The sequence below is a fragment of the Myotis yumanensis genome, unplaced genomic scaffold (genome assembly GCF_028538775.1).
Source record: "Myotis yumanensis isolate MYYU_CA2020_CCGP unplaced genomic scaffold, mMyoYum1.0.hap1 SCAF_6, whole genome shotgun sequence".
Classification (NCBI taxonomy): domain Eukaryota; kingdom Metazoa; phylum Chordata; class Mammalia; order Chiroptera; family Vespertilionidae; genus Myotis; species Myotis yumanensis.
Window position 1 is genome coordinate 22,245,836 of NW_027223757.1, and position 25,301 is coordinate 22,271,136.

General features: G+C 37.9%; 1 protein-coding gene across 1 annotated transcript in view; it reads left to right on the forward strand.

Moving 5' to 3' along the window:
• Nucleotides 1–3,502: 3,502 nt before the first annotated feature.
• Nucleotides 3,503–25,301, forward strand: part of LOC139012829 (BPI fold-containing family A member 2-like) — a 77,164-nt gene continuing 55,365 nt past the window's right edge. The window contains 3 exon segments of the mRNA XM_070419082.1: nt 3,503–3,689; nt 4,574–4,635; nt 9,983–10,075. Of these exon segments, the coding sequence (XP_070275183.1) occupies nt 3,503–3,689; nt 4,574–4,635; nt 9,983–10,075 (342 nt within the window).

Genomic DNA, 25,301 nt, shown 5'->3' on the forward strand with positions numbered 1-25,301 from the left:
TGTGTCTGGTATCATTGGTGAAACCAACTTCCATATCACTTCTTCCAGGAAGTCTTCCTTGAGACATTTCAACTCAAAAGCAATCACTCCCCCTCCTCTGGACCTTCTCTTTATTTTGAAGATATTCTCCTTGTTGAACTTCTCACATAATCTTGTCATTTGTTTACTTATATGCCTACTATGCTAAATAGACATGAAATTAAGTGTTGTGGCATGACATACAAAGCATTACCTATGGGCAGTGTTGGAGAACAAAAAGATAAGGCCTCCAGCAAAATAACAGAGAAGGTCAGGCTTACCACTCTAAGACACAATAAAGTAAAGACTGTCATAAAGTAAAAATGAACAGTATGTGGATTCAGTCAAACAGAGAAATTCATTCCAGCTATGGCAGGTCCTACTTCTTTTGGATTCTCTTGAAAAAGGAGAAATAAAGAGAAGGAAATCAGCAGGTGATTAGAATGTGATGACTGGCTAGATGGAGGAAGACTGAAAAGGCACAGTTGCTCTCAAAAAGCAAGTAGCCTAATTTGTAAAATGAAGGAAAAAAAAGTACTAAAGGATGACTAATGTTCCTATGGTTTTATTTTTATTTTTTTGTAAATCTAATGTTCTTTAATTAAGTCAATCAATTAATATGTCCCAATTGCATTGAAATTAGAGCGGGGGAGAGGGGAAGAAAAGAGGGAGAGCACTACATTGGGACAAGTCTTAATGGAGGTCCAGTATTCCACTCTTGTGATCGCCTTCACAGCCATCCAAAGAATCCATTCAGAAACATGATCACCTGTAAACTCTGGAAGCAGGCTAGAGTGCAAGTCTTTTCCCATCCATGCCAGATGGTGTAGCTAGACTGTGATGATGGTGTGGTGTAAAAATGCTGTGATATGATGAAGAAGAAGATGAGCAGGACGAGGGGAAGAGAAAGAGTGTTTGAGTACTTCACATTCAAATAGAACTGTAGGTCATCTATTAACAGCTCAGGTAGTCACAAACAGGCCTGTACTGTTGAAGTGCATTTTGTAGAAATCCAACTGTTCTATCATCTTTTATGATTTTCCTTTTCTTTGCATTAGGCAGGATTTGTATTTGAAACTTAGATATTATCTCTATTGGAGCAATCTTAAATACCACCCACAAACTGTTTAGGCAGCATATCAAGAGAGTGGACCCTTTTGTATGGAAAACATCAAAACACAGAACACATACCTCATAAAGTTTCTATAGAACATAAGTGTGCAACTGTCATGAGCTTTTTTAAAGTTAGATATTATTAATTGTTAAAATTATTGTTATTGAAATAGTCCCAAAAGATTGCAGTATGATTAGGACCAAAAGAACTAACATTTTAGCAAATATATTGGCTGTATGGAATGAACTGCTTTTCCACAGCCAACTTTTTGTTGTAAACCATGGTATGCAATAAAAAAAGCTCCCCCAAAATGGACAGAGTACTTTACTATCTTTTTGGATTAAATTATAGCATTTTTCAAATGATTTTTGGTATGTGTGCTACTTTATCTTCATTATGAAAAAAAAAACTTTGGATATGGGCTTTGGAGAAAATTATGGCTTCATCAGGACAAAAATAAATTACATATGGCTCATTAAAAACTGTCAGTTCAATTCAGATAACATTTATTTATTATTAGTTGTTTTAAAGGTTTATAGTTATTTTCCAGATTATTTCATTGCACTTTACTTACCCTCCTTTAAAGTTCTTTTTCTATGGTAAACTGTCTAGTTTAATTTTTCTTTCCATTACTTTCCTACTGAAAGTTAAATAAAAATATGCTGTAATTTTCCTTTTGCCTTCTAGATTATTATCACATGCTGGGCAATATTATTCTCAGAATTGCCAATGGGCTCTATGCCACTTACTTGCATGTACTGTGTTGATATATGGATGCTGAGAGAAATAAATTTACTTTATCGAGATGTTTTTATTACGTGACACTGTGTCCTATGCCAAAGCAAATCAGACAAGGGACAAACAAGACACTGTGCCATCCAACTATGCTAATAGTTTGAAAAACATCTTAAAGTTTTTGTGCACTAAAACCAGTACTTTTGAGCTTATCTCACATAATTTAGCTGTAGAGATGAGTTTATTGAATATATAAATTTTCCCATTTGCTTCAATAGATTACAGAGATATAAAAACCATTTATTGGTCGAAAGCTGTTAAAAGTAAGGTGTATTTCCCAATTTAACACCGAGGTGTAAGGAAAGAAGCACAGGATTTACAAAGAGGCTGATGTTAATTGGGATATTGGATCTGCAACTTACCAACTATGTAAGCCACCATTTTCTCATCTACTATATGGAGGTAATAATAAATATCATGGAAGATTGTTGCAAGGATTAAATTAGGTAATATGTTAATGAAAAACTGAGAGTCTGTAGTAATTCTGTATATTGTTAGGACTAATGGGAATTACAAAAGCCATTACATAGAAAATTTGGAATTGATTTTTTACTTTTCATCCAGAATTATATTGTTTTAGGTCTAATGTGCTTTTCACATTAATCTATTTTGACAGCAAAAAAAACTGATCATGATGCTGAAGATGCTGTGCTGGTAAAGATGTTGTACTGTGAGGATGATGTGGGGAGAAGATGCTGTGGTGTGAACATTTGTTTGTTTTGATGATGGTTTGGTGTGATAACAATATCAGGTGATAATGGAGTTACATGTGTCAGGAACCCTGACTGAAACAAATTTTACTGCACAGAGTGGTTTTAGAGGACCAGGATCTTAATAATGAGTTTTCTGAATTTGTTGTGGGTTTTCTGAAATTGTTCTCTAATGTGAGTAGATTGGAAGGCACTAATGATTCTATTTCCAGTGGTAAAGAGGGCACTGGTAGCCTATGGCATAGTATGGCAATTGAGATGCACAAAACATTGTCATTGGATGCTCCTAACCAAATACCTATAGAAGGTGAGGCTCTGGGTGACCATGCATTTAATATTTTAGAACATTCTAGTCAAGCTAAGGAGTGTAATTGGGGTTGGCTAGTTGCTCCTTTAAGTACACTGGCAAAAGAGGGGAAACAAAAGGATGAAGATGGAGCTTCAATTCCCAACAGCTAGCTCTGTGTAACTTACCTGAAAGCCTTTACATCTGCCCTGAAATCAACCCCTATCTCCTACTGTTGTAGAGCCAACGTTTCTGAAAACCAAACCCAGAGTGCCATCTTGTGTGTGGCTGAATTACAACACCAATCAAATTCCCAAATTTTCAGAATGTCTTCAGGTGTCTTTCGTGATGTTAAAGTGAGGGTATTGATTGGAAAGAAGTGGGATCCTGTAAATTGGAATAAAATCACTGGATAGATCCCAATGAAGCTGGGACACTGAACCCCTAAATTCTACCAATATTTACTTATCAGTAGAAGCAGTCCTTCTACACCTGACTAAGGAAGTCAGCCCTGCTTTACCTGCAGAATCTGTGATGGCCTCACCGAGGTAGTTGCCTTGAAAGATAATGCTGATTGTCATGACCACACCTCTTATCCCCCCTTGCTTCTACACACATAACCAACCTCAAGATCCATCAGACCTGACAGGTGTGGTACAAAGTGTGACCCATGACAAGGTGTGCTATACTCCAAAGGAATTGAATGATTTTTCCAATTTAAACAAACAGAAATCCAGGAGCTATGTGTGGGATTGGGTTTTAGGATGTAAGATAATGCTGGCAGGAACGTAAAATTGGATCAGACATGGGTCCGCTAAGCAGAGATCCTGGATTTATTAGTTTTCATGAGAAATGTATCTGACACAAATTTAGGGGCCTTCTACCTCAGTGAGATGTCTAGGGCACACACAGTGTGTGGGATAGGTTGAGATATCCCTTCTAGAGAAAAAATACGTTGAATCTCTACTCCTTCTCCAAAAAAGAGGTACAACACTGAGTGGTCCTTTTTGGATTTTAGAGGGAATATATCCTTCATATGGGTGTGCTACTCTGGCCCATTTACTTAGTGACTCAACAACTGTAGTTTTGAGTGGATCCCAGAAAAAGAGAATTCCTCAATGAGTTCAGATTGTCATGCAAGCTGTTCTGCCCCTTGGGCCATATGGCCCAGCACATCCAATGGGGCTTAAAGTGTCAGTAGCAGAGAGAGACATTTTTTGGAGAGATAACATGAATCACGTGTTAGGGTTTTGGTGCAAAGCCTTGCCATACTCTACAAATAACTGCTCTCTTTTAGCTTGCTACTGAACCTTAATAAAGACTGTACACTTGACCATAAGTCACTTGAGCTGCCCGACATGAAATGAGTGCTGTCTGACCCACCCATCCATAAAAGCTGGGCCCACCCTGAAACACCCTATCACCAAATGGAAATGACATATAAGTAACTGAGCCCAAGCAGGTCCTGAAGATACAAGTACATTACATGAAGAAGTGCCCCCAATGTCCATGGCTCCTATTGCTGCTCTTGTTCCCTCCCTGCATGAGCCCATCCCTCATGGAATTTTCCTATGATCCAGTTGCTATAGAATCGAAATAGATAAGAAAAAATCTTATATTTTCAATTTTCTCTTGTTTTTCTGATTTTAGATGGAGGTGAAAAACTTAATCTTGGGGAGAATGTGGCTGTGGAGGACAAATATGCATTTCAAGTTTGGAATTATACTAAATTCCTCACATGCTTTCATCTGTAAGTTATTCTTTGTTCCCACCAATTGTCATCAAAAAGTTGTCTTGCAAATGGTTTTCAAGTATCACTAGGCCAATAGTAACTGAACTAAAATATCTAAAGTTATAACCACAACTTATTTTTTCCTTTAAATATTTTTATCCTAGGCTTTTCCATTTTTTACTTTCTCGTTCCAATTCCCTTGGCTGATTCAAATATGTTCCTCTAGAAAATATTCAGGCAATTCTATAATATACAACACATGCCCTGGCCAGTTTGGCTCAGTGGATAGAGCATCGGCCTGGGGACTGAAAGGTCCCAGGTTGGATTCCAGTCAAAGGCACATGCCAGGGTTGTGGGCTCTATCCCCAGTAGGGGGTGTGCAGGAGGCAGCTGATCAATTATTCTCTCTCATCATTGATGTTTCTATCTCTCTCTCCCTCTCCCTTACTCTCTGAAATCAATAAAAATATATTAAAAATATATATATAATATACAACACATTATTCAGATTCATGAAGTCATTTGTTCACTTATTTATTCATCCCTCAAGTAGTTACCAAGTACATATTGTGCAAAGGATTATGCTACATTATTCAGTGTGTCAGGGCCTCATAATGACCAAATCTAATTCATAGCTTGTGGCAAAAATTAATAATAAAAACAGAAAAAAAGCCTTTTCCCTGATTTACCTAATTAAGTGTTTGCATGCAGGTAAACCTTTGATATTTCTTCTCCTCCAAATTCAAGTTAATAGGCTAAGCAGATTTTCAAGTTGTCCTTGGGTTTCTCCCTACAGTAAAAACACACACACACACACACACACACACACACACACACATACACACACACACTCCACACACTCTTAACTCACTTTTTCTTCGAAATTCATATGCTTGAAATGAACTCAGACACTCAGTGATAGACCATTTTGAATGCATATATTATAATGTTGGCTGTCAGTAATCAATCATTTGCATAAAAACCAGGGTGCATCCTTCCCATTTTTATCCTTTAAAAAATATTGGAAGGAGGGGTAGCAGTCAAATTTCCAGAGAAGTCTAACTTTGCTACCAAAAGTCATATGCTACCAAAATCCAGTCATGAATCCTTTTTTCTCTGGCAGAAAAGACTAACTCAAAGCAAGGCTCTGAAAAGAGTCTCCGTCAGATGATATTGACCATGAAGAAGCTACCCTGAAGCCTACAATAGTGCCATGCTCAGAGTCATAACACAAATGCTATCCTAGAAATGCTCTACCTTCCCCACCCCCACACCCCCTGGTGGGATTCTAGAGATTGTTACCCTGCAATATTCTGCATTCCATGCTATAGAGGGCTGTGTGGCAGCCAAATTCCAGAGCATGACCACTTCCACAACTCAAATGTTTACGCCACCTCAAAATGTCATATCAACATGACCTTAGAGAGGAGGTATTTGTTTGTGTGACTCCTCAGAGCAGGACCATCTTTGTGGCTGGGACATTATGAGTTTTTAGTAAATATGAAACCAATAGAAGAGGAAAGGAGTAAATTATATCCCAAACAAACAAAAAAGAATAAAAAAGAAAAGGAAGGAAGAAAGAAAACGATGACAATAATCAGACTAACACACCTATTCAGTGTTTAATGTGTATTAAGCAATAGCCTAGATTCTAGATGCTTGTGAATTAATTCATTTAGTCTATGTGTTATCCTACAAATAGGTACTGTCATTATCACCTTCATTTTTAAATCATGAATCTGGACACAGAAAAGTAGCTTTCTAATTTTCAGTTAGAAAATTTTCTTCATGAGATTTTAACTCAGAAAGTCTCAGTTCAGAACCTGCAGTTTCAAATGCCGCCGTACTCTACAACCTCTCAACGAAAACCAATAACAACAAAATGAAGTGAAAAGGGCAAAGAATTAGAAGAATTTATTCAATAAACTTTTTATTCTATAAATATTTATTGAGCTGGAAAGACAATGTTTATCAGCTGTTGGAGATGACATAGCTCTTCTTTTCAGAGACCTCACAATTGGCTGAGAGTAAAAGGAAAGAAACAGAACATGAATGAATGCAACAGCGTCTACGAACTATAGGGGGATTTATGCTTTGCACAGCTTCAGGTATACACATGAGAAGGCACTCTCTCTGCCCAGGGAGGAGGTGATGGTGTTGATGGCTCTCCAGGAAATAATGCCTGGATTGGCTCAGTGAACCAACTCTGGCAGAGGTGAGAAGTGTTGGTGAGGAGAAGATGAGGCCTAAGAGGGGCAAAGTTAGATCCTGTTGTGACACAGCATCTATGTTCTGATGAAGATGGGAAGAGCATTGGCAATTAAGTTAGAGAGAATGGGACAAACTGAGTTTACGTTTGGAGGGAGAATTGCTAAGAGCTGTTCAACAACTAGTTGCTGTTAGGGAGACATGACATGAGAGTTGACTCCCAGTTTTCTTACTTGGGCAGAGATAGCTGCCTCTCATCTGCCACCAATAAATTCAAAGAGAAAACATAGGAAGATGAACAACTCAGGGGACTGAGAGGAGAGGAGATAATATAAAAATAGCAAGTTCTTGAGTTTGAAATCGCTACAAGACTTCTAGGTTAACATGTCGTGGGAGCCTCATGATCAGAGTATACATATTGGACAAACCTGAATACATTGGCAGCAGTCAATCCCTCCGGGTGGAAGGATTGCTGAGGGAATGCAATTAATGGCAGAAGGATAATGGAGGAAGAAACCGTGGAAGATACCAACAGTGGCATGAGGTATCTGAAGAAGAAAGAGCCTGAAAAGGAGTCACAATTTTAAGAGAGAATCAACCATTCAAGTCAAGGGAAAAGCATTTCCAATGAAAAGAGATCAGTAATTATGTCATATTTCACAAAGTTACCCCATAGAATACATAATGAAAAGCATAGTATTGGACTGGTAGGAGATCATTAGGACCTACTGCCTGGGTGGAGGGCTCTTAAGGAGAAAGGGTGCCTTTATCCATCAGAGAGGAGAGGAAGATAGAAGAATAAAGAGAATAAAGATGAATTTGCCACCAGTGTTTTCTATGGTAGGCAGAAGTTGAATGCTAATCTGTGAATTAGGTAGTGAGATTGGATTCTGAAATGACAATAAAATCTATAATAATGGGCAATAGTTGAAACATCCACTGATGGAACAGGAGCAATTACAAGGGTGCTGAATGACAAAGATGTTCCTGCTGAGGCTGAGAAAGACCAATTTTCAGTAACAAATCTGCATTCTGACTGCCTCAGTAACCACCCTCCCCACCCAGGAGGAATGCAGGAAGGTGTGATTAGAGAGTAGGGTATTGGATTTTAAGTATTCAAAAGTGGATATGAATGCTCAAATTAAAGAAAAGAATTAGTGAAAAATGTCTATTTCCTGATTATCATTTGTTGCATTAAACATTTGATTACCTATACTGTTTTCTTTGGAGGATAATTAACTAATTCTAAGTATTTATTGAGCACCTACTATGTGTTCAGCACTCTGTGAGGCACCAAACATTCAAAGAGATATGTTCCCTACTCCCAAGGTGCTTATAATCTGATGGAGGAATCACATAAGAAAACTACACGGGCAAAACAGCTGGGTAGAGAGGCTCTGATAAAAGTATTACCAGAGGAAATAGATTTTTTGGTCTCATAAGAAAAGCATTTCAGGGAAACTAATGAAGGAGGATTTGAGAGATGGTGGCAAGATTTATTAGCGCACCCTTGAAAAAGCTGCTGCAATCCAGGAGCTTCCCTGTGGGTTCAGCAGCAGAAGCTCATTGATGTTGTCAATCTGCCCACAGATACACCACGCCCAATGTCTCATCCACAACCAGGTAGTTCAGCTACAACTGGCTATGGAAGAAGTACAGCCTCCAGGGCTGAAGACCCACACATATGCCCACCAGGTCCAGGAGGGCCAGGGCCCAGAGCTGCAATGCCATCACCCCTGGCACCTGAGGCTCCACTAGTCCAGCTCAGTTCCTGCTCCCCACTGGCATCAATATTCTTAGCTGTGTGACATCGGGCAAGTTACTTAACTTCCCTGTGCCCTTGGGATGATCACTATAGAAGAACTCCGGAGATGTGAAGACAATGCAAGGAGTAAGTGAAATTCCTCAGCAGATGCTATGAGCATTGAGGTGATGCTATTCCTAGTATTAGCAGTTTGGTCCTGCTGAGCTGTGGCAGCTGGGAAGCATCTGAAGCAGCTGGGGAGAGCTCCTCTGCTTGGAGACCAGGTGCATGCGCGCCTATATAACAGGTCAATGACACTTTCCAACCCGAAAATGGGAAAGGGAAGCCTTGAAGATATAGTGTGGATGTAATATATTTTAATTTCCAGGACATTTTTGTGGCTTCTAGAGGCAACAAGTTACAATATATAAAATTAGGCCTGCCCTGCCCTTGTATTTATATGGGACTTTCCCAAGTTTTTCCCAAGTACTCCAGAGGAGGAAGATGGTCAAAAGTGGTCCCTGCCCTCTACTCTCCTTCCATCCTCTCAGCTGTGAGGCCCGGAGGAACCGGTGTTTGCTTTTGCGCACCGATGAGGTGATGTGATGTGAACACTGTGTCAGTGTGGGAGGACGTGGAGAGCTGAACCTTAGCAGGAAACGTAAGTCGTGGGCTCCTGGAGCTCTCATTTTAATGTTCTTTAAAATGATTACATTGTTACTTTGGATTGTGTTAGTTGTTGGAGCTTTTAAAATAACTAGGTTCAAAATGAAATAAGTTTTAAAATGAAATACCAGTGAATTATTCTTACAGAGAAAAATTATAGATATAAATAAAATCCTAAATTGTCTCAGTCATCTCTGACCTGGCAGTCCTGAATACTATACTTATCATGGTGTCCATTTTAAATGTTTTAAAATAAATATTTTAAAAATTTTTTCCATTGAATATGTCTTTCTCTTATAATCATAAAAAACAATATGTTAAAAATGATACTGTATTTCCTACCAAATTTTCCTCTCTGTGTTGTATTACGAAGTCTCTATTCTCTATAATGGATGTCAGAGGTAGACTCGCTTATCTTAGCAAACATTGTCTCCTGAATGGCCCAAATCAGATCTGCTCTGTCCGGTCACCTGTGAGGTCTCTGTGACTTCAGTTTCCATAGAGGCTGACTCTTGGAACTTCTACAGGCCAAGATTTATGTGGCCATAAGTGAAACAGTTCTTCTGGAATGAATAAGATCTAAAAGTTTAGAAATCCTCAGGCTATTCTCTAAACAAAGATGTGGGAAACTATTAATGTTTATATTGAAGATTCCCAAGTGGTGGTTTTCTTTCTTTTCTTTCTTTTTTTTTTTTTTTTGTCATTGTAGGCTACGAATGGTTATGTCCTCTGCAATCCCTATGCAGTGGCCTCTGTGCAGGATGGCTCTAGCTTGGAATGTGGATGTGGAGAGAATGGAGAGGTAGCTTACCTAGTTTAGTCATTAAAAAAAAGCCAAATGTTCTCTCTCTCTCTCTCTCTCGCTCTCTCTCTCTCTCTCACACACACACACACACACACACACACACACACAGACATCTTCTCAATACTGGTTATAAAATAGCAGTTGTGAAGAATCAGAGGGAAGAAGAAAGAAAGTAAGTTTATCCTTAATCTAGGCTGACTTATTCATTAGGCATGATGAGAATAATGCCCAGGGCCCACAATACTTTTATGAGAGCATGAAAATGTTTTAGTTTCTGTTAAAATCAGAAGAAAAAATGAAACTTTAAATTGAAGGAAATATTTTAATATACTATCTTCATCTTGATGCCAATGAAGTCGTAAACTGTAATTATCAGTGTTTGTTGTTGTTGTTTGGTGGAAGCTGCTCAGAAAGGCAAAGGGACAGGACTCTCAAGTGTCATAATGTGGCCCTCATGTCTGTGTCCATTCAGTGGGCTGTTGAGACACTTTGAAGACAGTATCTCAGCTAAGACAGTTTCAGAAACAGGAAGCTCATAAAACCAGGATCTTGGGTTTCTTGCCTAAAGAATTCAGTTTAACTTTTTTTCAAAGAAAAAATATTCCATAGCATCCAAGCCATCTATCAAATGCATTACTTGATCCCAAAGTCAGAGTGGACGTGGAAAAAAACTGAATGGTTCAATGCAAACTCATTGTCCCTACTGAGGAAAATGACTAGGAACTCCATGTACTTTTTAAAAGTAACTTACAGTAGCATTTACTATGTAAACAAACAACATGAATCTCTGTGGTTTGAAAAAACAACAACATTTATTAGCTCAGTTTTGTGGGTGAGAAATTTGGAGAGGACCTCAGTGAGGCAGGTCTGCTGCTGGTATCACCTCGGCTCATTGCAGTCAGTTGGCACCTTGGCCGGGGCAGGGGCTTCACTTGCAGCTGTCAATCCTCAGGCTGCTAGAGGGGGCACTGGGATCCCCTCCAATGTGGCCTCTCCTGCCGACTAGACTAAGCTTCCATGATGGAATCAAACTGTTTCTGTCACATTCACCAAGTCCAATGGCCAAAGCAAATCACATGTTCAAGAACAGATTCAAAGGATGGAAAATAAACTTTATTTCTTTCTTTTAAATTCTTTATTGTTTAAAGTATTACATAAGTATCCTTCAACCCCCCCCCCCATTGACCGCTCCCCAGCCGTTCCTACTCCCTGGCACATGCCCTCACCCCCCCTACTGTCTGTGTCCATGGGTTATGCTTATATACATGCATGCAAGTCCTTTGGTTGCTCTCTTACCACCCCCTCCCCTGCCTTTGCTCTGAGGTTGGATGATCTGTTCGATGCTTCTCTGTCTCTGGATCTATTTTTGTTCATCAGTTTATGATGTTCATTATATTTCACAAATGAGTGCGATCATGTGATATTTATCTTTCACGGACTGGCTTATTTCGCTTAGCATAATGCTCTCCAGGTCCATATGTGCTGATGCAAATGGTAAGAGTTCCCTCTTCTTTATAGCAGCGTAGTATTGCATTGTGTAGATGTACCGCAGTGTTTTAATCCACTCATCTACTGATGGGTACTTAGGCTGTTTCCAAATATTAGCTATTGTAAATTGGGCTGCTGTGAACATTGGGGTACATATGTCCTTTCTGATTGGTGTTTCTGATTTCTTGGGATATATTCCTAGAAGCGGTATTACTGGGCCTAATGGGAGTTCCATTTTTAATTTTTTGAGGACCCTCCATACTGTTTTCCACAGTGGCTGCACCAGTCTGCATTCCCACCAGCAGTGCAGAAGGGTTCCTTTTTCTCCACATCCTCTCCAGCACTTGTTGTTCATCTATTTGTTAATGATAGCCATTCTGACAGATGTGCGATGATACATCATTGTCGTTTTGATTTTCATCTCTCAGATGATTAGTGACTTTGAGCATGTTTTCATATGTCTCTTGGCCTTTTGTATGTCCTCTTTCAAAAAGTATGTATTTAGGTCCTTTGCCCATTTTTTGATTGGATTGTTTATCTTCCTTTTGTTAAGTTGTATGAGTTCCCTATAAATTTTGGAGATTCAACCCTTGCTGGATATAACATTGGCAGATATGTTCTCCCATGCAGTGGGTTTTCTTGTTGTTTTGTTGATGGTTTCTTTTGCTGTGCAGAAGCTTTTTATTTTGATGTAGTCCCATTTGTTTATTTTCTCCTTAGTTTCCATTGTCCTAGGAACCGTATCGGTAAAGATATTGCTACGACAAATATGTCTGATATTTTGTTGCCTATGTATTGTTCTAAGATTTTTATGTTTTCCTGTCTTATGTTTAAGTCCTTTATCCATTTTGAGTTTATTTTTGTGTATGGTGTAAGTTGGTTGTCTAGTTTCATTTTTTTTGCATGTATCTGTCCAATTTTTCCAACACCACTTATTGAAAAGACTGTCTTGACTCCATTGTATACTCTTGCCTCCTTTGTCAAATATTAGTTGAGCATAATGGCTTGGGTTGATTTCTGGGTTCTCTGTTCGGTTCTATTGGTCTATATGTCTGTTTTTGTGTCAGTACCAAGCAATTTTGAGAACAGTGGCCTTGTAGTATAGCTTGATATCTGGTATTGTGATCCCTCCAACTTTGTTCTTCTTTCTCAGGATTGCTGTGGCTATTTGTTTTTGTTTTTTTTTTTTTATTTCAGATGAATTTTGGGGGACTTTGTTCTAGGTCTGTGAAATATACCATTGGTATTTTAATGGGGAGTGCATTAAATCTATAGATTGCTTTGGGTAATATGGACATTTTGATGATGTTGATTCTACCAATCCATAGACTTTACTTCTTGATGGGAATAGCTGCAGTCACTTTGCAAGGGGCATGCATATGAAAATGGAAAGAGTCTGCACCTTCTTTAGCACCTCTTCCTTCAAAATCCTCCTATTAGTACTAGTATTTCTGCCATTTCACCTCCTTTTGAAATTTTATGTTCAGATGATTGGTTTTACAGTTTATGCTAAAGCTTAGTTTGGTGTCTGGAAAGGGACAAATGGAGATGCAATTGAAATAAGCCCAATATTTTATTTAAAACAACATTTTATGATATATATATTTTTGGTGTTTATAGCATAGTGTGGTTGAATAAGCATGATTTTATATATATATATATATTCAGAGAAGTCTGAATTCATAGCACAGCTTTGCTACATACTGTGTGACCATGGGAAAGTTGCTTAATCACTCTGGGCACCACTTTCCTCCTCTGTGAAATAGACAATAAACTTCACACTCAGGGTTGTTGGAGAAGGAGGCACAAGTACATAGTTAGCCAAGCATCGGTAGGAACCTAACAATTGTCAGTGTTGAGATGACAATGATTAAAAGACAAAGTTTCCACCTTCATATTGTCAACTTATATCTTACTAAAAACATTTGCTTGAATTATATTTAAACGATATGTAACCTTAGGACATCACCAAACATTCAATGTACCACCTAGAAGAAGGCCTTGAACTTTGATATCACCTAGGGTATGAGTTTATTAATAGCAAAATTAAATAGTGGTTATATACTAAATGTGAAAGCAATGTCAAAACACAAGTTAAAAGTATTTTACCCAGAAAGGATAGTGGCTTTCCACTGATATTTACATTTTAATAAGATGTAAACTCTTCATTTATAGTTTGGATGGAAATATATGAAATAAATAATGTCTATACTATTCTAGAGTAAGCTATTAAGCCACTAAATTTGTGATGTAGATCAAAAGACATTCATATTTGTATTAATCTTCAGACTCTTCCTTGGACTTTCTTTGTGAGATGTTCCAATTAAAGGAAATAAAGGTAGTCTCTTACATTCTCATTCATTCAACCCTATCTAAAACAAAAACCCATTTTTGATTAGAATTTGTAAGCTTGGGAAGTCAATGATATTTCTGGATTGATTAGCTTTTATGAATTTAATTTCATTCACGTTTTTTTGTCATCAGATGCAACAATGCCAAAAGACATGGAATGAAATGTGTTTGTGTAGATGCAAATATATATGTAACTCATAAAACATAATTGATATAAATCTTATATTAAGACCTAATTTGTGCATATAGAGGGTGTCCCCCCAAAATTTAACCACACACTCTGAATAATTATAAAAGCTGTGTTTATTAAAATACATTTCATTTTCAAAATTGAGCTTTTAGCTGATAAAGTATATATACATTTTGGGGGGGATACCCTGTATATTTAAACACACGCACACACTTCAAGTACCACAAAGAATCCAAAGGAATTTTTCATTCCAGGTTGAAGGTAGAGAAAGCCTACTTTTCATTGAATCTCATTGTCTGCACTAAAAGTAGTCAACAACATAGAAAAGGTACTCAACAAATGTTTGTGGAACAAATTCATGTATTAATGAATGTTTTGGAAAACAAGTAGCTAAAGGTTAAGAGCCTATGTCTTCACTATCTAACTTGTTCAGTTCTAAAAGCCTTTCCTTCAACATGGGCATTCTGCTTGATGAAGAGTTCCCTTGAAAACAGCCCAGGATTTACTAGCAGTGAACTACCTCTAGTGGTTCTCATCTGGCCCTACCTTTAGCACTCCAGTTCTACTGCACAGTGTATAGTAACTCAGGGAAGGGAAATGTTTAGATGAAATAAATGGTTTGGAAATACTAGCCACATATGTGCTTACCCTGAGAGGGCATTGATGAAATTGACTTACACAACAGTGTGCCTTCTGCTCGCCAATTTAGGAGCATCAGAAACTGCATGCCTGAAGGCTAGTTGGATGAAGGTAGGTGTGATTCACAAAAAGGTTTTCTTAGCATGCAGCACACTCGAAAAAATGCAGAATTGTGTGGATGGCATTTAATATATATATACTAGAGGTCCAGCACACAAAATTGTGCGTGGGTAGGAGGCCTAGCCTGCGATCAGAGCCATCTTCTGCCCAGCCACCACCCACCCCAGTTCCCCGTTCGCCATCCTGAGATCAAAACCTGCGGGAAGAGGGGGGAGCAAGGACGTGGCGGGGAAGGACCTAGAGGTGGTCAATGCACCTCGTAGCAACTGGTTGAGTGATTGTTCTGGTTGTTACACCGTTATGGTTGCTGGGCTTTTATTATATAGGATAGTTTGATCATCTATGCATTGAAAATACTAAATATATGCAAATTTACCTTATCTGAATTGATTTCTTTCATACACCTCTAAGAAAATAATAATAGTAACGATTTCCTCAGTCTAGATATATGTATGTTTTTACATGTATATTATTCAAAGTCAGCAGAGAAATTAAAATAATTGTAGAATGTGCAAGCTAATAACGAACTCTTAAACATTAGGAAAAATTAGTGAAATAATTTTTTATATGAGCTAAACACCATATTATGATCAGGTGAGTAGGAGTTATGCTTTACCATTTTTGAATTTTAAGTAGATGTTCTCATAGAACCATTAGATGTTGAAGCTGATCAATTCAACTAGGGTTATTATTTGCATGCAAGTTTTCACAAAATTGATTGCATTTGGCACAACTAATCAGTTCTGTTTCAGTGTAAAAGTATAATTTCATTTTCATTTCTTTTCCCTTTAATCACATGTTTATTTCATGAAACATATAATTTCCAGAGGTGAGATTTAGAAAGAAATGATATATTCAGGTGGAAAATAAAATCATTTCATTGTGACTAAGAGGGCTATGTAGAAATATAGAGAGAAAATTGCCTGTATCTGCAAATCTACATAAGAATGATGTATGGACTTGAGAAAAACTGAAAATTAAAAGGGTAGGGATTTTGTAGGCAGTAATTTAAGTCCTTGAAATGACCTTAGCTTTGCATTGTTATCATAGGTTTATTTTTTCTTTAATCTTCTTTGAGGAATTGATTAAAATATACATATATAACTGAATGTTTGCTTATCTCTTAATTCACTCACTGTATGACTAATCATCACGTTTAAATATGCTATTATGATTATGTAAAGAGACATTTTTTTCAGAAGAAAAAAATAAAATGAAGTTTGTTTTGCTTGTCAAATTTTAGTGATGTTTAAAAAATTGTTTTCAGTTCATTATAACTTCAAACTCTAGTCCAGTTGATAATGAACTATTTTGATAGCATGTATTTTTTTTTCATTTAGTAAATATTTTTGTTCCAGGAAAAAATATATTTCGATTTTTTTCTATCTATAAAAGATTTGGGTTTGTCCAAAAATAAATGTGAGTCCCAATAGAAAGAAGTGACATGCTCAGCCATATCAGGAACTTGATTATTTGGAAAGACACTTTGCCCTTAATATGTAGCTTCTAAAATGTGGACGTGAAACCAATGATAACTGATACCATTGATGGAGCATTTACTGTGTATATGCAGGTTGCACTTGACAAATAGTATCTCTAATCCTCACAGTAGCTGCATTTTTTGTTAATCCACAACCTGAAGATATTTTTTTCCATTGATTGTAAGAGAGAATGCAAGGGAGGGAGAGAGAAGGGAGGGAGGGGAGGAGGGAGGGAGAAAAAGAGAGAGAGAAAGAGAAACATTGATGTGAGAAAGGCACATTGATTGGTTGCTTCCCACACATGCCCCAATCTGGGCCAGGATTGAACCTGCAACCCAAGTACATGCCCTTCACCAGGAATCAAACCCAAGACCCTTCGGTGCGCAGGCCAATGCTCTAACCACTGAGAACACCAGCCACGGCAGTAGCTGCATTTTACACATGATGAAATAAAAGCTCAGTGATTAGTATCAAATCACCTTGTTTCTGAAATATGCAACCTAAGAACCAATGAAGGTGTTACTAAATCTTCATCTCAAACACTGAACACTGAAAGATGTGTGTTCTAGTTAGCTATGTGATCTGGGACAATTAACTTCTCTCACCTTTTCTTCTCACAAAACATTAGGGTTGAAAAAGAATGCTAAAGGTTGATTACAACACTAAACGTTTTCTTACAGGCTCAAATAGTTCTTTGAACAGAGATTGTGTGTGTAGGCAGAAATAGAGCTCTTGCTGTCACTATTGAAGAAGCTTTAGCTTTAAAAAGAAAATCTGAGCAACAAATGTGCTTCGACTCTTTGCAGTAAGGAACTCACTAAGCAGTCTCTCTGTCCTTCACTTGCTCATTCTCCTTAAATACTATACCCATCAAACATGAAAGAATGGATGATGGGCAAGTTCCTATTTAATATGAAGGAAGAAAATCAGGTGTCCTTGAGCATTGATCTATGGGGGAAGGAGGAGTTATGTTTATTTAAATGGTTTACCTCTTAAGAAAAATTATTCAAGAAGCTAACAAGCCAACACAAACTGAATTTGAACCATTTATTTTCTTTATTGGGCTTATTATTATTATAAGAACTAAAAAATAAAATGAAAGATGTTTTATTACATGCATTATTCTCCTTTGCTTCCTACTTTGTGCTCCTATGCAAGTGTGTCATCTTCCTGCAGTCCAATTGATAAAACCTTAAAGGATTTTCAAAGTTGTCTCTACAGGATATCAACTCAGTGTCTACCTAACTGGCTAGTTTTTTAAACAAAAGCAAACTTGTAAAGGTTGCATTACCCCCACCTCAGAAATATTCCTCCAGTCCTAAGTGTAGAGCCCTTGACTTTAACCTGGCTGTGTTTTTTGGTCTGGGCAGGAGGGGCTATTTATTAGGAGTCATACAAAATAAACATGAAAAGTTTGCCATAAAATATGACAACCACTTTAAATAATGTTGACTTAATTAAACTTTAAACTTTATTTATATATTTTATGGCTTTAGTGTGAGCTCTTCTCGGATGTTTACTTCAGTGGGAAATCCATCATGTGAAGACCTTGAAAGGAATTAATCCCCCTACCCCTGGCACAGAACTCAGTTCCAACAATTCAGATCTAAATATTTAGTGATGGATGATACATGTTTATGGAACAGAGGGCAGCATGACATTTAAATGTGAACTGCGGTTTCCATCTTGAGCATATGGTTGAAAAGACATGAGAAGCTAAAGTTATGCCAACTAACGGAAGTTGATAAGTTTTTTTATACTTGTCTTTTTTCTCCCCTTTGCCTATTCCATCTGTTTCTTAAAGCCTCTTTTACAAAACTATTCTTACAATCCACTTTCCAGAAAAGAGGTTCTGCTGACTCTCGTGCATTTGGTAGTGCATCCCATGGTTAAACTAATAGCCTTGCTGGGTGTCAGCCAAAGGTTACAGGCCTCTCAAAATATTCCTGGAAAAAAAAAGTTTATCACTAAACTGAAGTTTTTCATTAGTAACCCTGCGGTGTCTAATCTGTGAAATTACATGATTAACTCCTTTGCAGAATCGGCTTCAGTTGGGGTTTGCAATCCCACAGGAAGTTATTAAAAGTATCACCAAGATAATTCCCTAGCTTTGTACTTGGCCTCTGGGGTAAAGGAAATAGATCATTAGATGAGAACTTTTATTATAAAGTCATAGATCACTCACAATTATTAAATGACTGTCAAGGAAGATCATTATTTCAAAAGTTGAGGACAATGTGATTTGAAAGCAAATAAAAACCATGAAAGAATTTCTTACTTCCTTTGTTTTGGAAAAGAAATGAAAACATGCTGTTTTCTCTCTCGTGCTTTTTGAAGTTGATGTTTTAATGTCTCTTTTCAAATACAGATATCTTACCTTGTGCTTTTTGTCCCTGAAGTTGTTTAAATGTCCCTTGAATGAAAGCGATGATTATTCTAAGTAAAGGATACTAAAAAATGCCAAAGAAAATAGAATGGAGAAATACCTCATTAATATGTGTAAATAGCATGAGAAGACTTTTCCTATAGTAGAAGAGATGTGGCCATGTGCATGGTCAGTAGCCCACCAGAGAGTCATAGAGTTATTCTAGTCATTCACTCAATTCTCAAAACAATCTTTATTAGCCTGGACCCTTTGCCTTTGGTAAAAGTATAATTAAAAAATACCAATCTTATAAGGATAATCAATGCCAGATAGCTCTCAATATTAGTCCAAATCCACTATACATCACAACTGTTTTGGGTCATTTCAATTGGATATTTGGCTTTTTAAGCTCTGCTCTTCGTTCTGAATCTTATTCTGGTCCAGACAGAAATTTTTCACATGTCCATCTATTTTTCTTTCCAAAATATTTACCAGAAGCTTTTTATTTAAAAAATCCTAATCAAAAAAGTGCATTGGTTTTGAAACCAATCCCTCAGCAGTCTGGGTTTTATAATAAAAAATCCTGTTGGTTATGCAGAAGCCTGAGTTTACCTAATCACACCAGCACTTGGCACTCACTGGGTAGTAATGCTTAAGGATGCCAAGTGGGTGTGGTAGAAAATGCCTGTATCATGTTGAAATATTCTCATACACATAATGGCAAACTTTTTACAAATTTAAGAATGTCAAACTCAATTAATAAAGCAAAGCAAGGAGATTGAGAGGCATAGCAGATCTACCTAATACATAGTCACAAACCCAAATAGGCAGCCAAAATGAGGAGACAAAGAACAGCCCCCAAATGAAATAACAAGAAAATTCTCCAGAAGAAGAGATAAATGAAATGGAGATAATACATTTATCTGAAATAGAGTTCATAATAATGATGGTAAAGATGCTCAACATCATGAAAAAAGATATAGTAACTATGAAAACAGAAATAAGAATGACATAGCACAAATAAAGAATACATTGGAAGGAATACACAGCAGATTAGGGGAAGACAGAGTTGAAAAAAAATCTCTCAATCAGAGAACCAAAAAGAAAACAATTAAAAAACAGGAGGACAGCTTAAGGGAGCTGTGGGACAATATGAAATGTAACTATTCGAATAGCAGGTGTGACAGAAGAGGCAGAAAGGGATAGAGAACATGTTTGAAGAAATATTGGCAGAAAATGTCCCTAACTTGGTAAAAGAAAAAGTCACACAAGTTCAGGAGGCCCAGAGAAAAAGCAACATGACATTGGTAAAGGACTTATTTCTCTTTATTTGTTTTTCTTCAGTCCCTTTGTTTGTTTGCATTCACTATGATTTTTTCATCCTAACCAGAAAAACAAATTCCTGAAATTTTATTAAAAAAAGGAAAAGTGTAGCAGTTGAAAAAGAAATCCAGGTTTTCTTCCCATCCTTTGGTAGCAATTTCATTGAATAACTATATAATAAACTTCTGAAATATAGTATATTATTTGAAAGCAATCTATGATCTCTTATCCTCCATATCAAGTTAATAGAAACATAAAGTACAGTGTAGTATCCAAAAGATAAATACTGAAGAGGGAAATACTTGCATTATATATGCCCTATGATGCTTTCATAGTTCTTCGGACAGCAGCCTAGTAAGGACTCTAGTAGTGTGTGTGTGCCTGTCTGTGTGTGTGTGAGAGAGAGAGAGAGAGAGAACATCTAGTTGCCACTCCAACACCGTTTAAAGAGAGCGATAAGAAATGTGGCTCTGGTGGATCTTGCAGTAATACTCGATCATTCTTGTCAGGAGTGCTGGCAAGCATGGGCAGCCTTCTGCCCAGTACTGTCAACTGAACACTCAGAAAGCCAGCTCCATGATTCAGAGGGAGCTTATGGGGTGTGATTTGAGGACTGCTGAAAGGGCACTTACCCAAAACATCTGCCTCAGTAGTAAGCCATAGTGTTAGGAATTCCCATGATGCCATTCATTTCATTAACATACAAAAATAAGAAAATACACATTTGAGGTCAGGGATAGGTAAAAGGTGTTAGTCATATCCATCTATGAGTACATTAGTACTAATTAATAGGTTATAGCAGTCACTCAATCCTGTCTTTTATATAATATATATTGTCCATTTACTCTATGCCAAGCACTGTGCTAAACTTTTCTACATTAATGCATTTAATGCATACAACATGCTAATGAGATAAGCACCATCATCTCCCCTATATTACAGATAAGAAAACTGGGGCTCATAAATGTGAAATAATTTCCCAGTGTCACAGAGCTAAGAGATGATCAGGCCAAAATAAAAACCCAGATAGTCTTACCCCAGGTCTGGAACCACTGTGCATACTACCTCTGTGTGAGACCCAGGATGAAGCCCAGAACAGATGGGTTTGGAGGGAGCATAAGAAGCAAGCAAGGGCCCATTAGGAACATCTGTAGATGGAAAGTTGCCTGTGAAAGAGCAGATCCAGGGGAGATGCTAAAAGCAGGCAAGACACAGGCTGTTGCTGGGGCCTAGAGGCAAGGAGGCAAAAGATAGGAGAAAGACTTTCAGCACTAAGGCTTGGGGAAGGAGCAAGCTAGTGGTAGACCACACTTCAAGACCTCTTAGCATCTTTTTAAAGACAGCTTGCTGAGTGTATTTCCCAGACCACACAAATTATCAGAATTTGTGACAAGAGCTGTGGTACTCTCTGGATCTGCCACAGACATGAAAGTTTTTGAATGGTTTGATCAGCCCCATTGAATGTTAATTTCCATGGGCTATGGAGTCAGACCTACCTAAGTTTGTATCCTATCTATCCCCCCATTTCCTAACTGGGTAAACTCAGACAAGCTAACCAACCTCCATGGGGAACCACTATGAAATGGGACACATGTGGGCATTGGAGCTGTGAGGCCTCATTTGAATTCTTCCTCCACCACACATTAGCTATTTGTTCTTGAACAAGTTCCTCAACTTTTCTGAGCTTGTGTCTTGATCTGTAAATGTGTGTTTATAACTCACACCTCTTTTAATATCGAATTCTTAGGTATCTGGTGAGGATTAAATGAGACAAGGTTTATAAATGCTTGACTCAGTGCTAGGCACAAAGCAAATGCTCAATAAATGTTAGTTTCGTTGTCTTCTCCTGATTTTCAGTCCCCTTACCTGTAATCTGTAAATAATATACTCTACCTTGGGAGGTTTTGTGTCATTTTATAATGATGTGAAACCATAAAGAACTGTCACTCACACAGTGGGTGTTGAAGATAAATTAGCTGCAGGGCACTTGGTACTGAGCTTGAGTGCCTGTAATTTCTCTACTTGCAGTCTAGAGTCAGGGCATAGCTCTTGGGCCCCATAGGGAAAGGGGAACGTAGAGGAGTAGAGGTGGTGGTGCATATAGTTACTATGTGACTCATCTGTGAGGAAGAGGGTGCTACAGAGACCAGGTAGGACCCTGTAACAGAGAAAACCTCCAATAAAGACTATTAGATCTAAAGTCATAGAGATGCAACCTCAATAGGCTGATCCATCCACTACAAGGAAGATGAATGCCACTGGGAACGTCTTTGTAAACACACAAAACACAGTCCAAAGGACTGCTGGATTTAGCTTCCACTACCCACATGACAAGAGTGCTAAAGACTAGCCCCAGAAATATCCCGGTCCAGTATGCCCATGACAGCCACATGCTCTGAGCAGAGACGGAGAGTGTCCTGTGAAGGGACCAGAACCACTGTCGCAAAGCAAAGTCAAGGCTTCTGCTGTGTCTGAACTCATAACTTTTGATTGTTTCAATCTTTTAAAAAATACAATCTAAGCAAATGATTATTTAGCTTAAAATAAGTGAGGAAGTACATGAAAACATTAATTATATAAGCTGCTATTAAAGAACAAATTCTTCTACTTCAGATTAAAACTTGGAAACCTTCATTAAAAATATGAAGTCATCTCCATATGTATAAATTCCATTTCCTTTTATAATGATAATGATTAGGAAAACATACAGTGATAAGATTTCCCATGGCTTACTCTGAGCTACTCTTTTAAAATATTAAGTATGAAGGAATATCTCATCAGCTCATATCCCTGACACCTGCTCACATATGCACACACCAGTTAAATTTGAATGTCAGAAAATAACAAAACAAAGTTCATATAAGGATGTCCTGTGAAATGAGCTCAATTGCATGGGATGTATTTATACTAAAAACAATTAATCTTTGTTTTCTGAAACTTAAATTTAGCTGGGTGGTCTGTAATTTATTTTATAAATCTGGCAACCCCAACACACCTAGACACACACACACACACACACACACACACACACACACGATAAGTAAAAGAATCTTTTAACCCACTATGCCTTCTGCTAAAATAAGGCTGTAGAAAGCCACCCATGAAGCTTTAATTGAGTCTTTGGGGCTGGATGTTCTACACAGTCCTCGGTTGATAAGGTATAGCATAATCACAAACTCTCTCAACTATAAATAACATGTGACTCCAAACTAACATTTTTTAGGTTTTATTTTTCAATTACAGTTTACATTCAGTATTGCTTTGTATTAGTTTCAGCTGTACAGCATAACTTGTGATTTTCTGCTTCCCATTTTTCTTATCCTCCCTTGCCTCGCCCATCTGCAGTGTCCTCCTGAACACGCTCTGATTTAGCAACACTCTACTACGAACCTCTGCCTTTGTTAGCCCCTTGGATTCTCATTCTAATTGCCCAGTAAGCCCAAAGTGTTCCGTCCTCCCTACCCCCCTAGCCAAGGTCATTAATGGCATTGACTTAAAGTTATCAACAGACATTACTACCTGTGACTATGCTCATCACTGTCATCTTCAGCTCTCAGCCTTCTCAGCAACTCAGTGCCCTTGTACAAAGGATCCCAGAGGTTCCTGGACGCGTCTACTGGGTTAGGTTACATAAAGAAGTCCACCACCTGTGAACCAGAGAGTGGGTCCTCACCAGACACAAAACCTGCTGGCACCTTGATCTTGGACTTCCCAGCCTGTTGTTAATAAAGTGCTCAGTTTATAGTATTTTGTTACAGCAGCCAAAAAAGACTAAGACACTTGGGAAAATATCTCCGAGTAAAACATAATATTTAAAATGCAATTCTTCCCCAATTAATTTGTGAATTTGATGCAATTGCAGAAATCATTTGCTGCATCTATGTTTTATTTTAGAATTGGATAAAACTAATTTAAAATTCGTATTAAAACGAAATCACTGAAATGAACCACAAAGATTTTGAAAAACAGGAAAATTTATAGGAAAACATATTTTAACATATTATAATGCAAACACATTTCAAACAGTATATACATTTACCGGTAGAATACAACAGAATCCATCCCTGGCCCGGTTAAGGGTATTAATCAGGGTTTCCCCCCAAAAGAAAGCTTTGAGACAAGAACTTGGCTGCTGATAAAAACTCTTATTTGAGAGTCCTTGGAAGTGAAAGAGGAAACATTAAGGCCAGAAAGGAGGAAAATCCACCTACAGGTACCCCACTGAAGTTGCTGCTTTAGCCCAGGGGTTCATTTTCTCTGGGATTGCCTGAGAAATGTGCAGAATAACTTGTAGAATTGGGACATTCTGAAGGATGGGGGGAAGCTAGGCATTTACCCACCAGTTTCTGTCCCTCCTTAGTTGAGCATTGCCTCCAGCCATTAAAACTCCTCCACATGTGTGGCTATTGCTTGAGTACAGGAAGGCCATAAGCAGAGAGCATGTGCCTGGAGGCAGGACACGATCAGCTGAGGTGAGCCTGAGGTCACTTGGAACCGTGTAGCACAGCTGTGGCTAAAAGCAGAGGTCAGCCATGGGGATGCTGATGTGAAAAACCAGAGGGCCATGGTGTGCTGGGAAACACTGAGCATATCAGTCAACTGGTCCAGCTGCTTAGCCTGAAGAAATTGTGGGTAGGGTTTGGATGGTAGGCTTCTTAGTGATAATGCTGTGTGTTCACTATTCTGGTGTAGTTTGATTTTATGCAATGAGTCTCACTGGGTCATATTAGTCAATAAAAATCCATGATACATACAACTGATATAATATTCTTCTGACTCCCAAAGCTGATTTTGCAAGGCAATTTCTGTGTTCTTGGTTTTTGGTGTGTGTGTTTTAAACTTGTTGATGGGAGAAATTTGGGGTCAAATATCTTCCAGATTCATGAAAAAATCATTGATGTTCAACACTGGGTTCTTGACTTTCAGCTAAAACATAAACATTCCTTATTCCTCTAGTGCAAGTGAATCATCGTTACAGCCTCAGGTAATTCTGTGACTAGTGAGCCTGCTCTTTGTTCAGCAGCCAAACACTTGTCCGATTAGAAAAATCTCAGAATGATTTAAATGCAACCTGAGGAAAGGAGAAAACCACTTCCCATGAGCTTTTCAAAGATCAGCAATAGCAGTCTCTCTGGAGAAAATATATATTTTAAGAAAATAAAGTTGACTAAAGAAGCAAGGTCTACACCAGAAAGCATTAGTATATTAATACTCTCTAGTCTAGAAAATAGTGTTATTCTTTTGGTGGGTCATATATCAATCCTC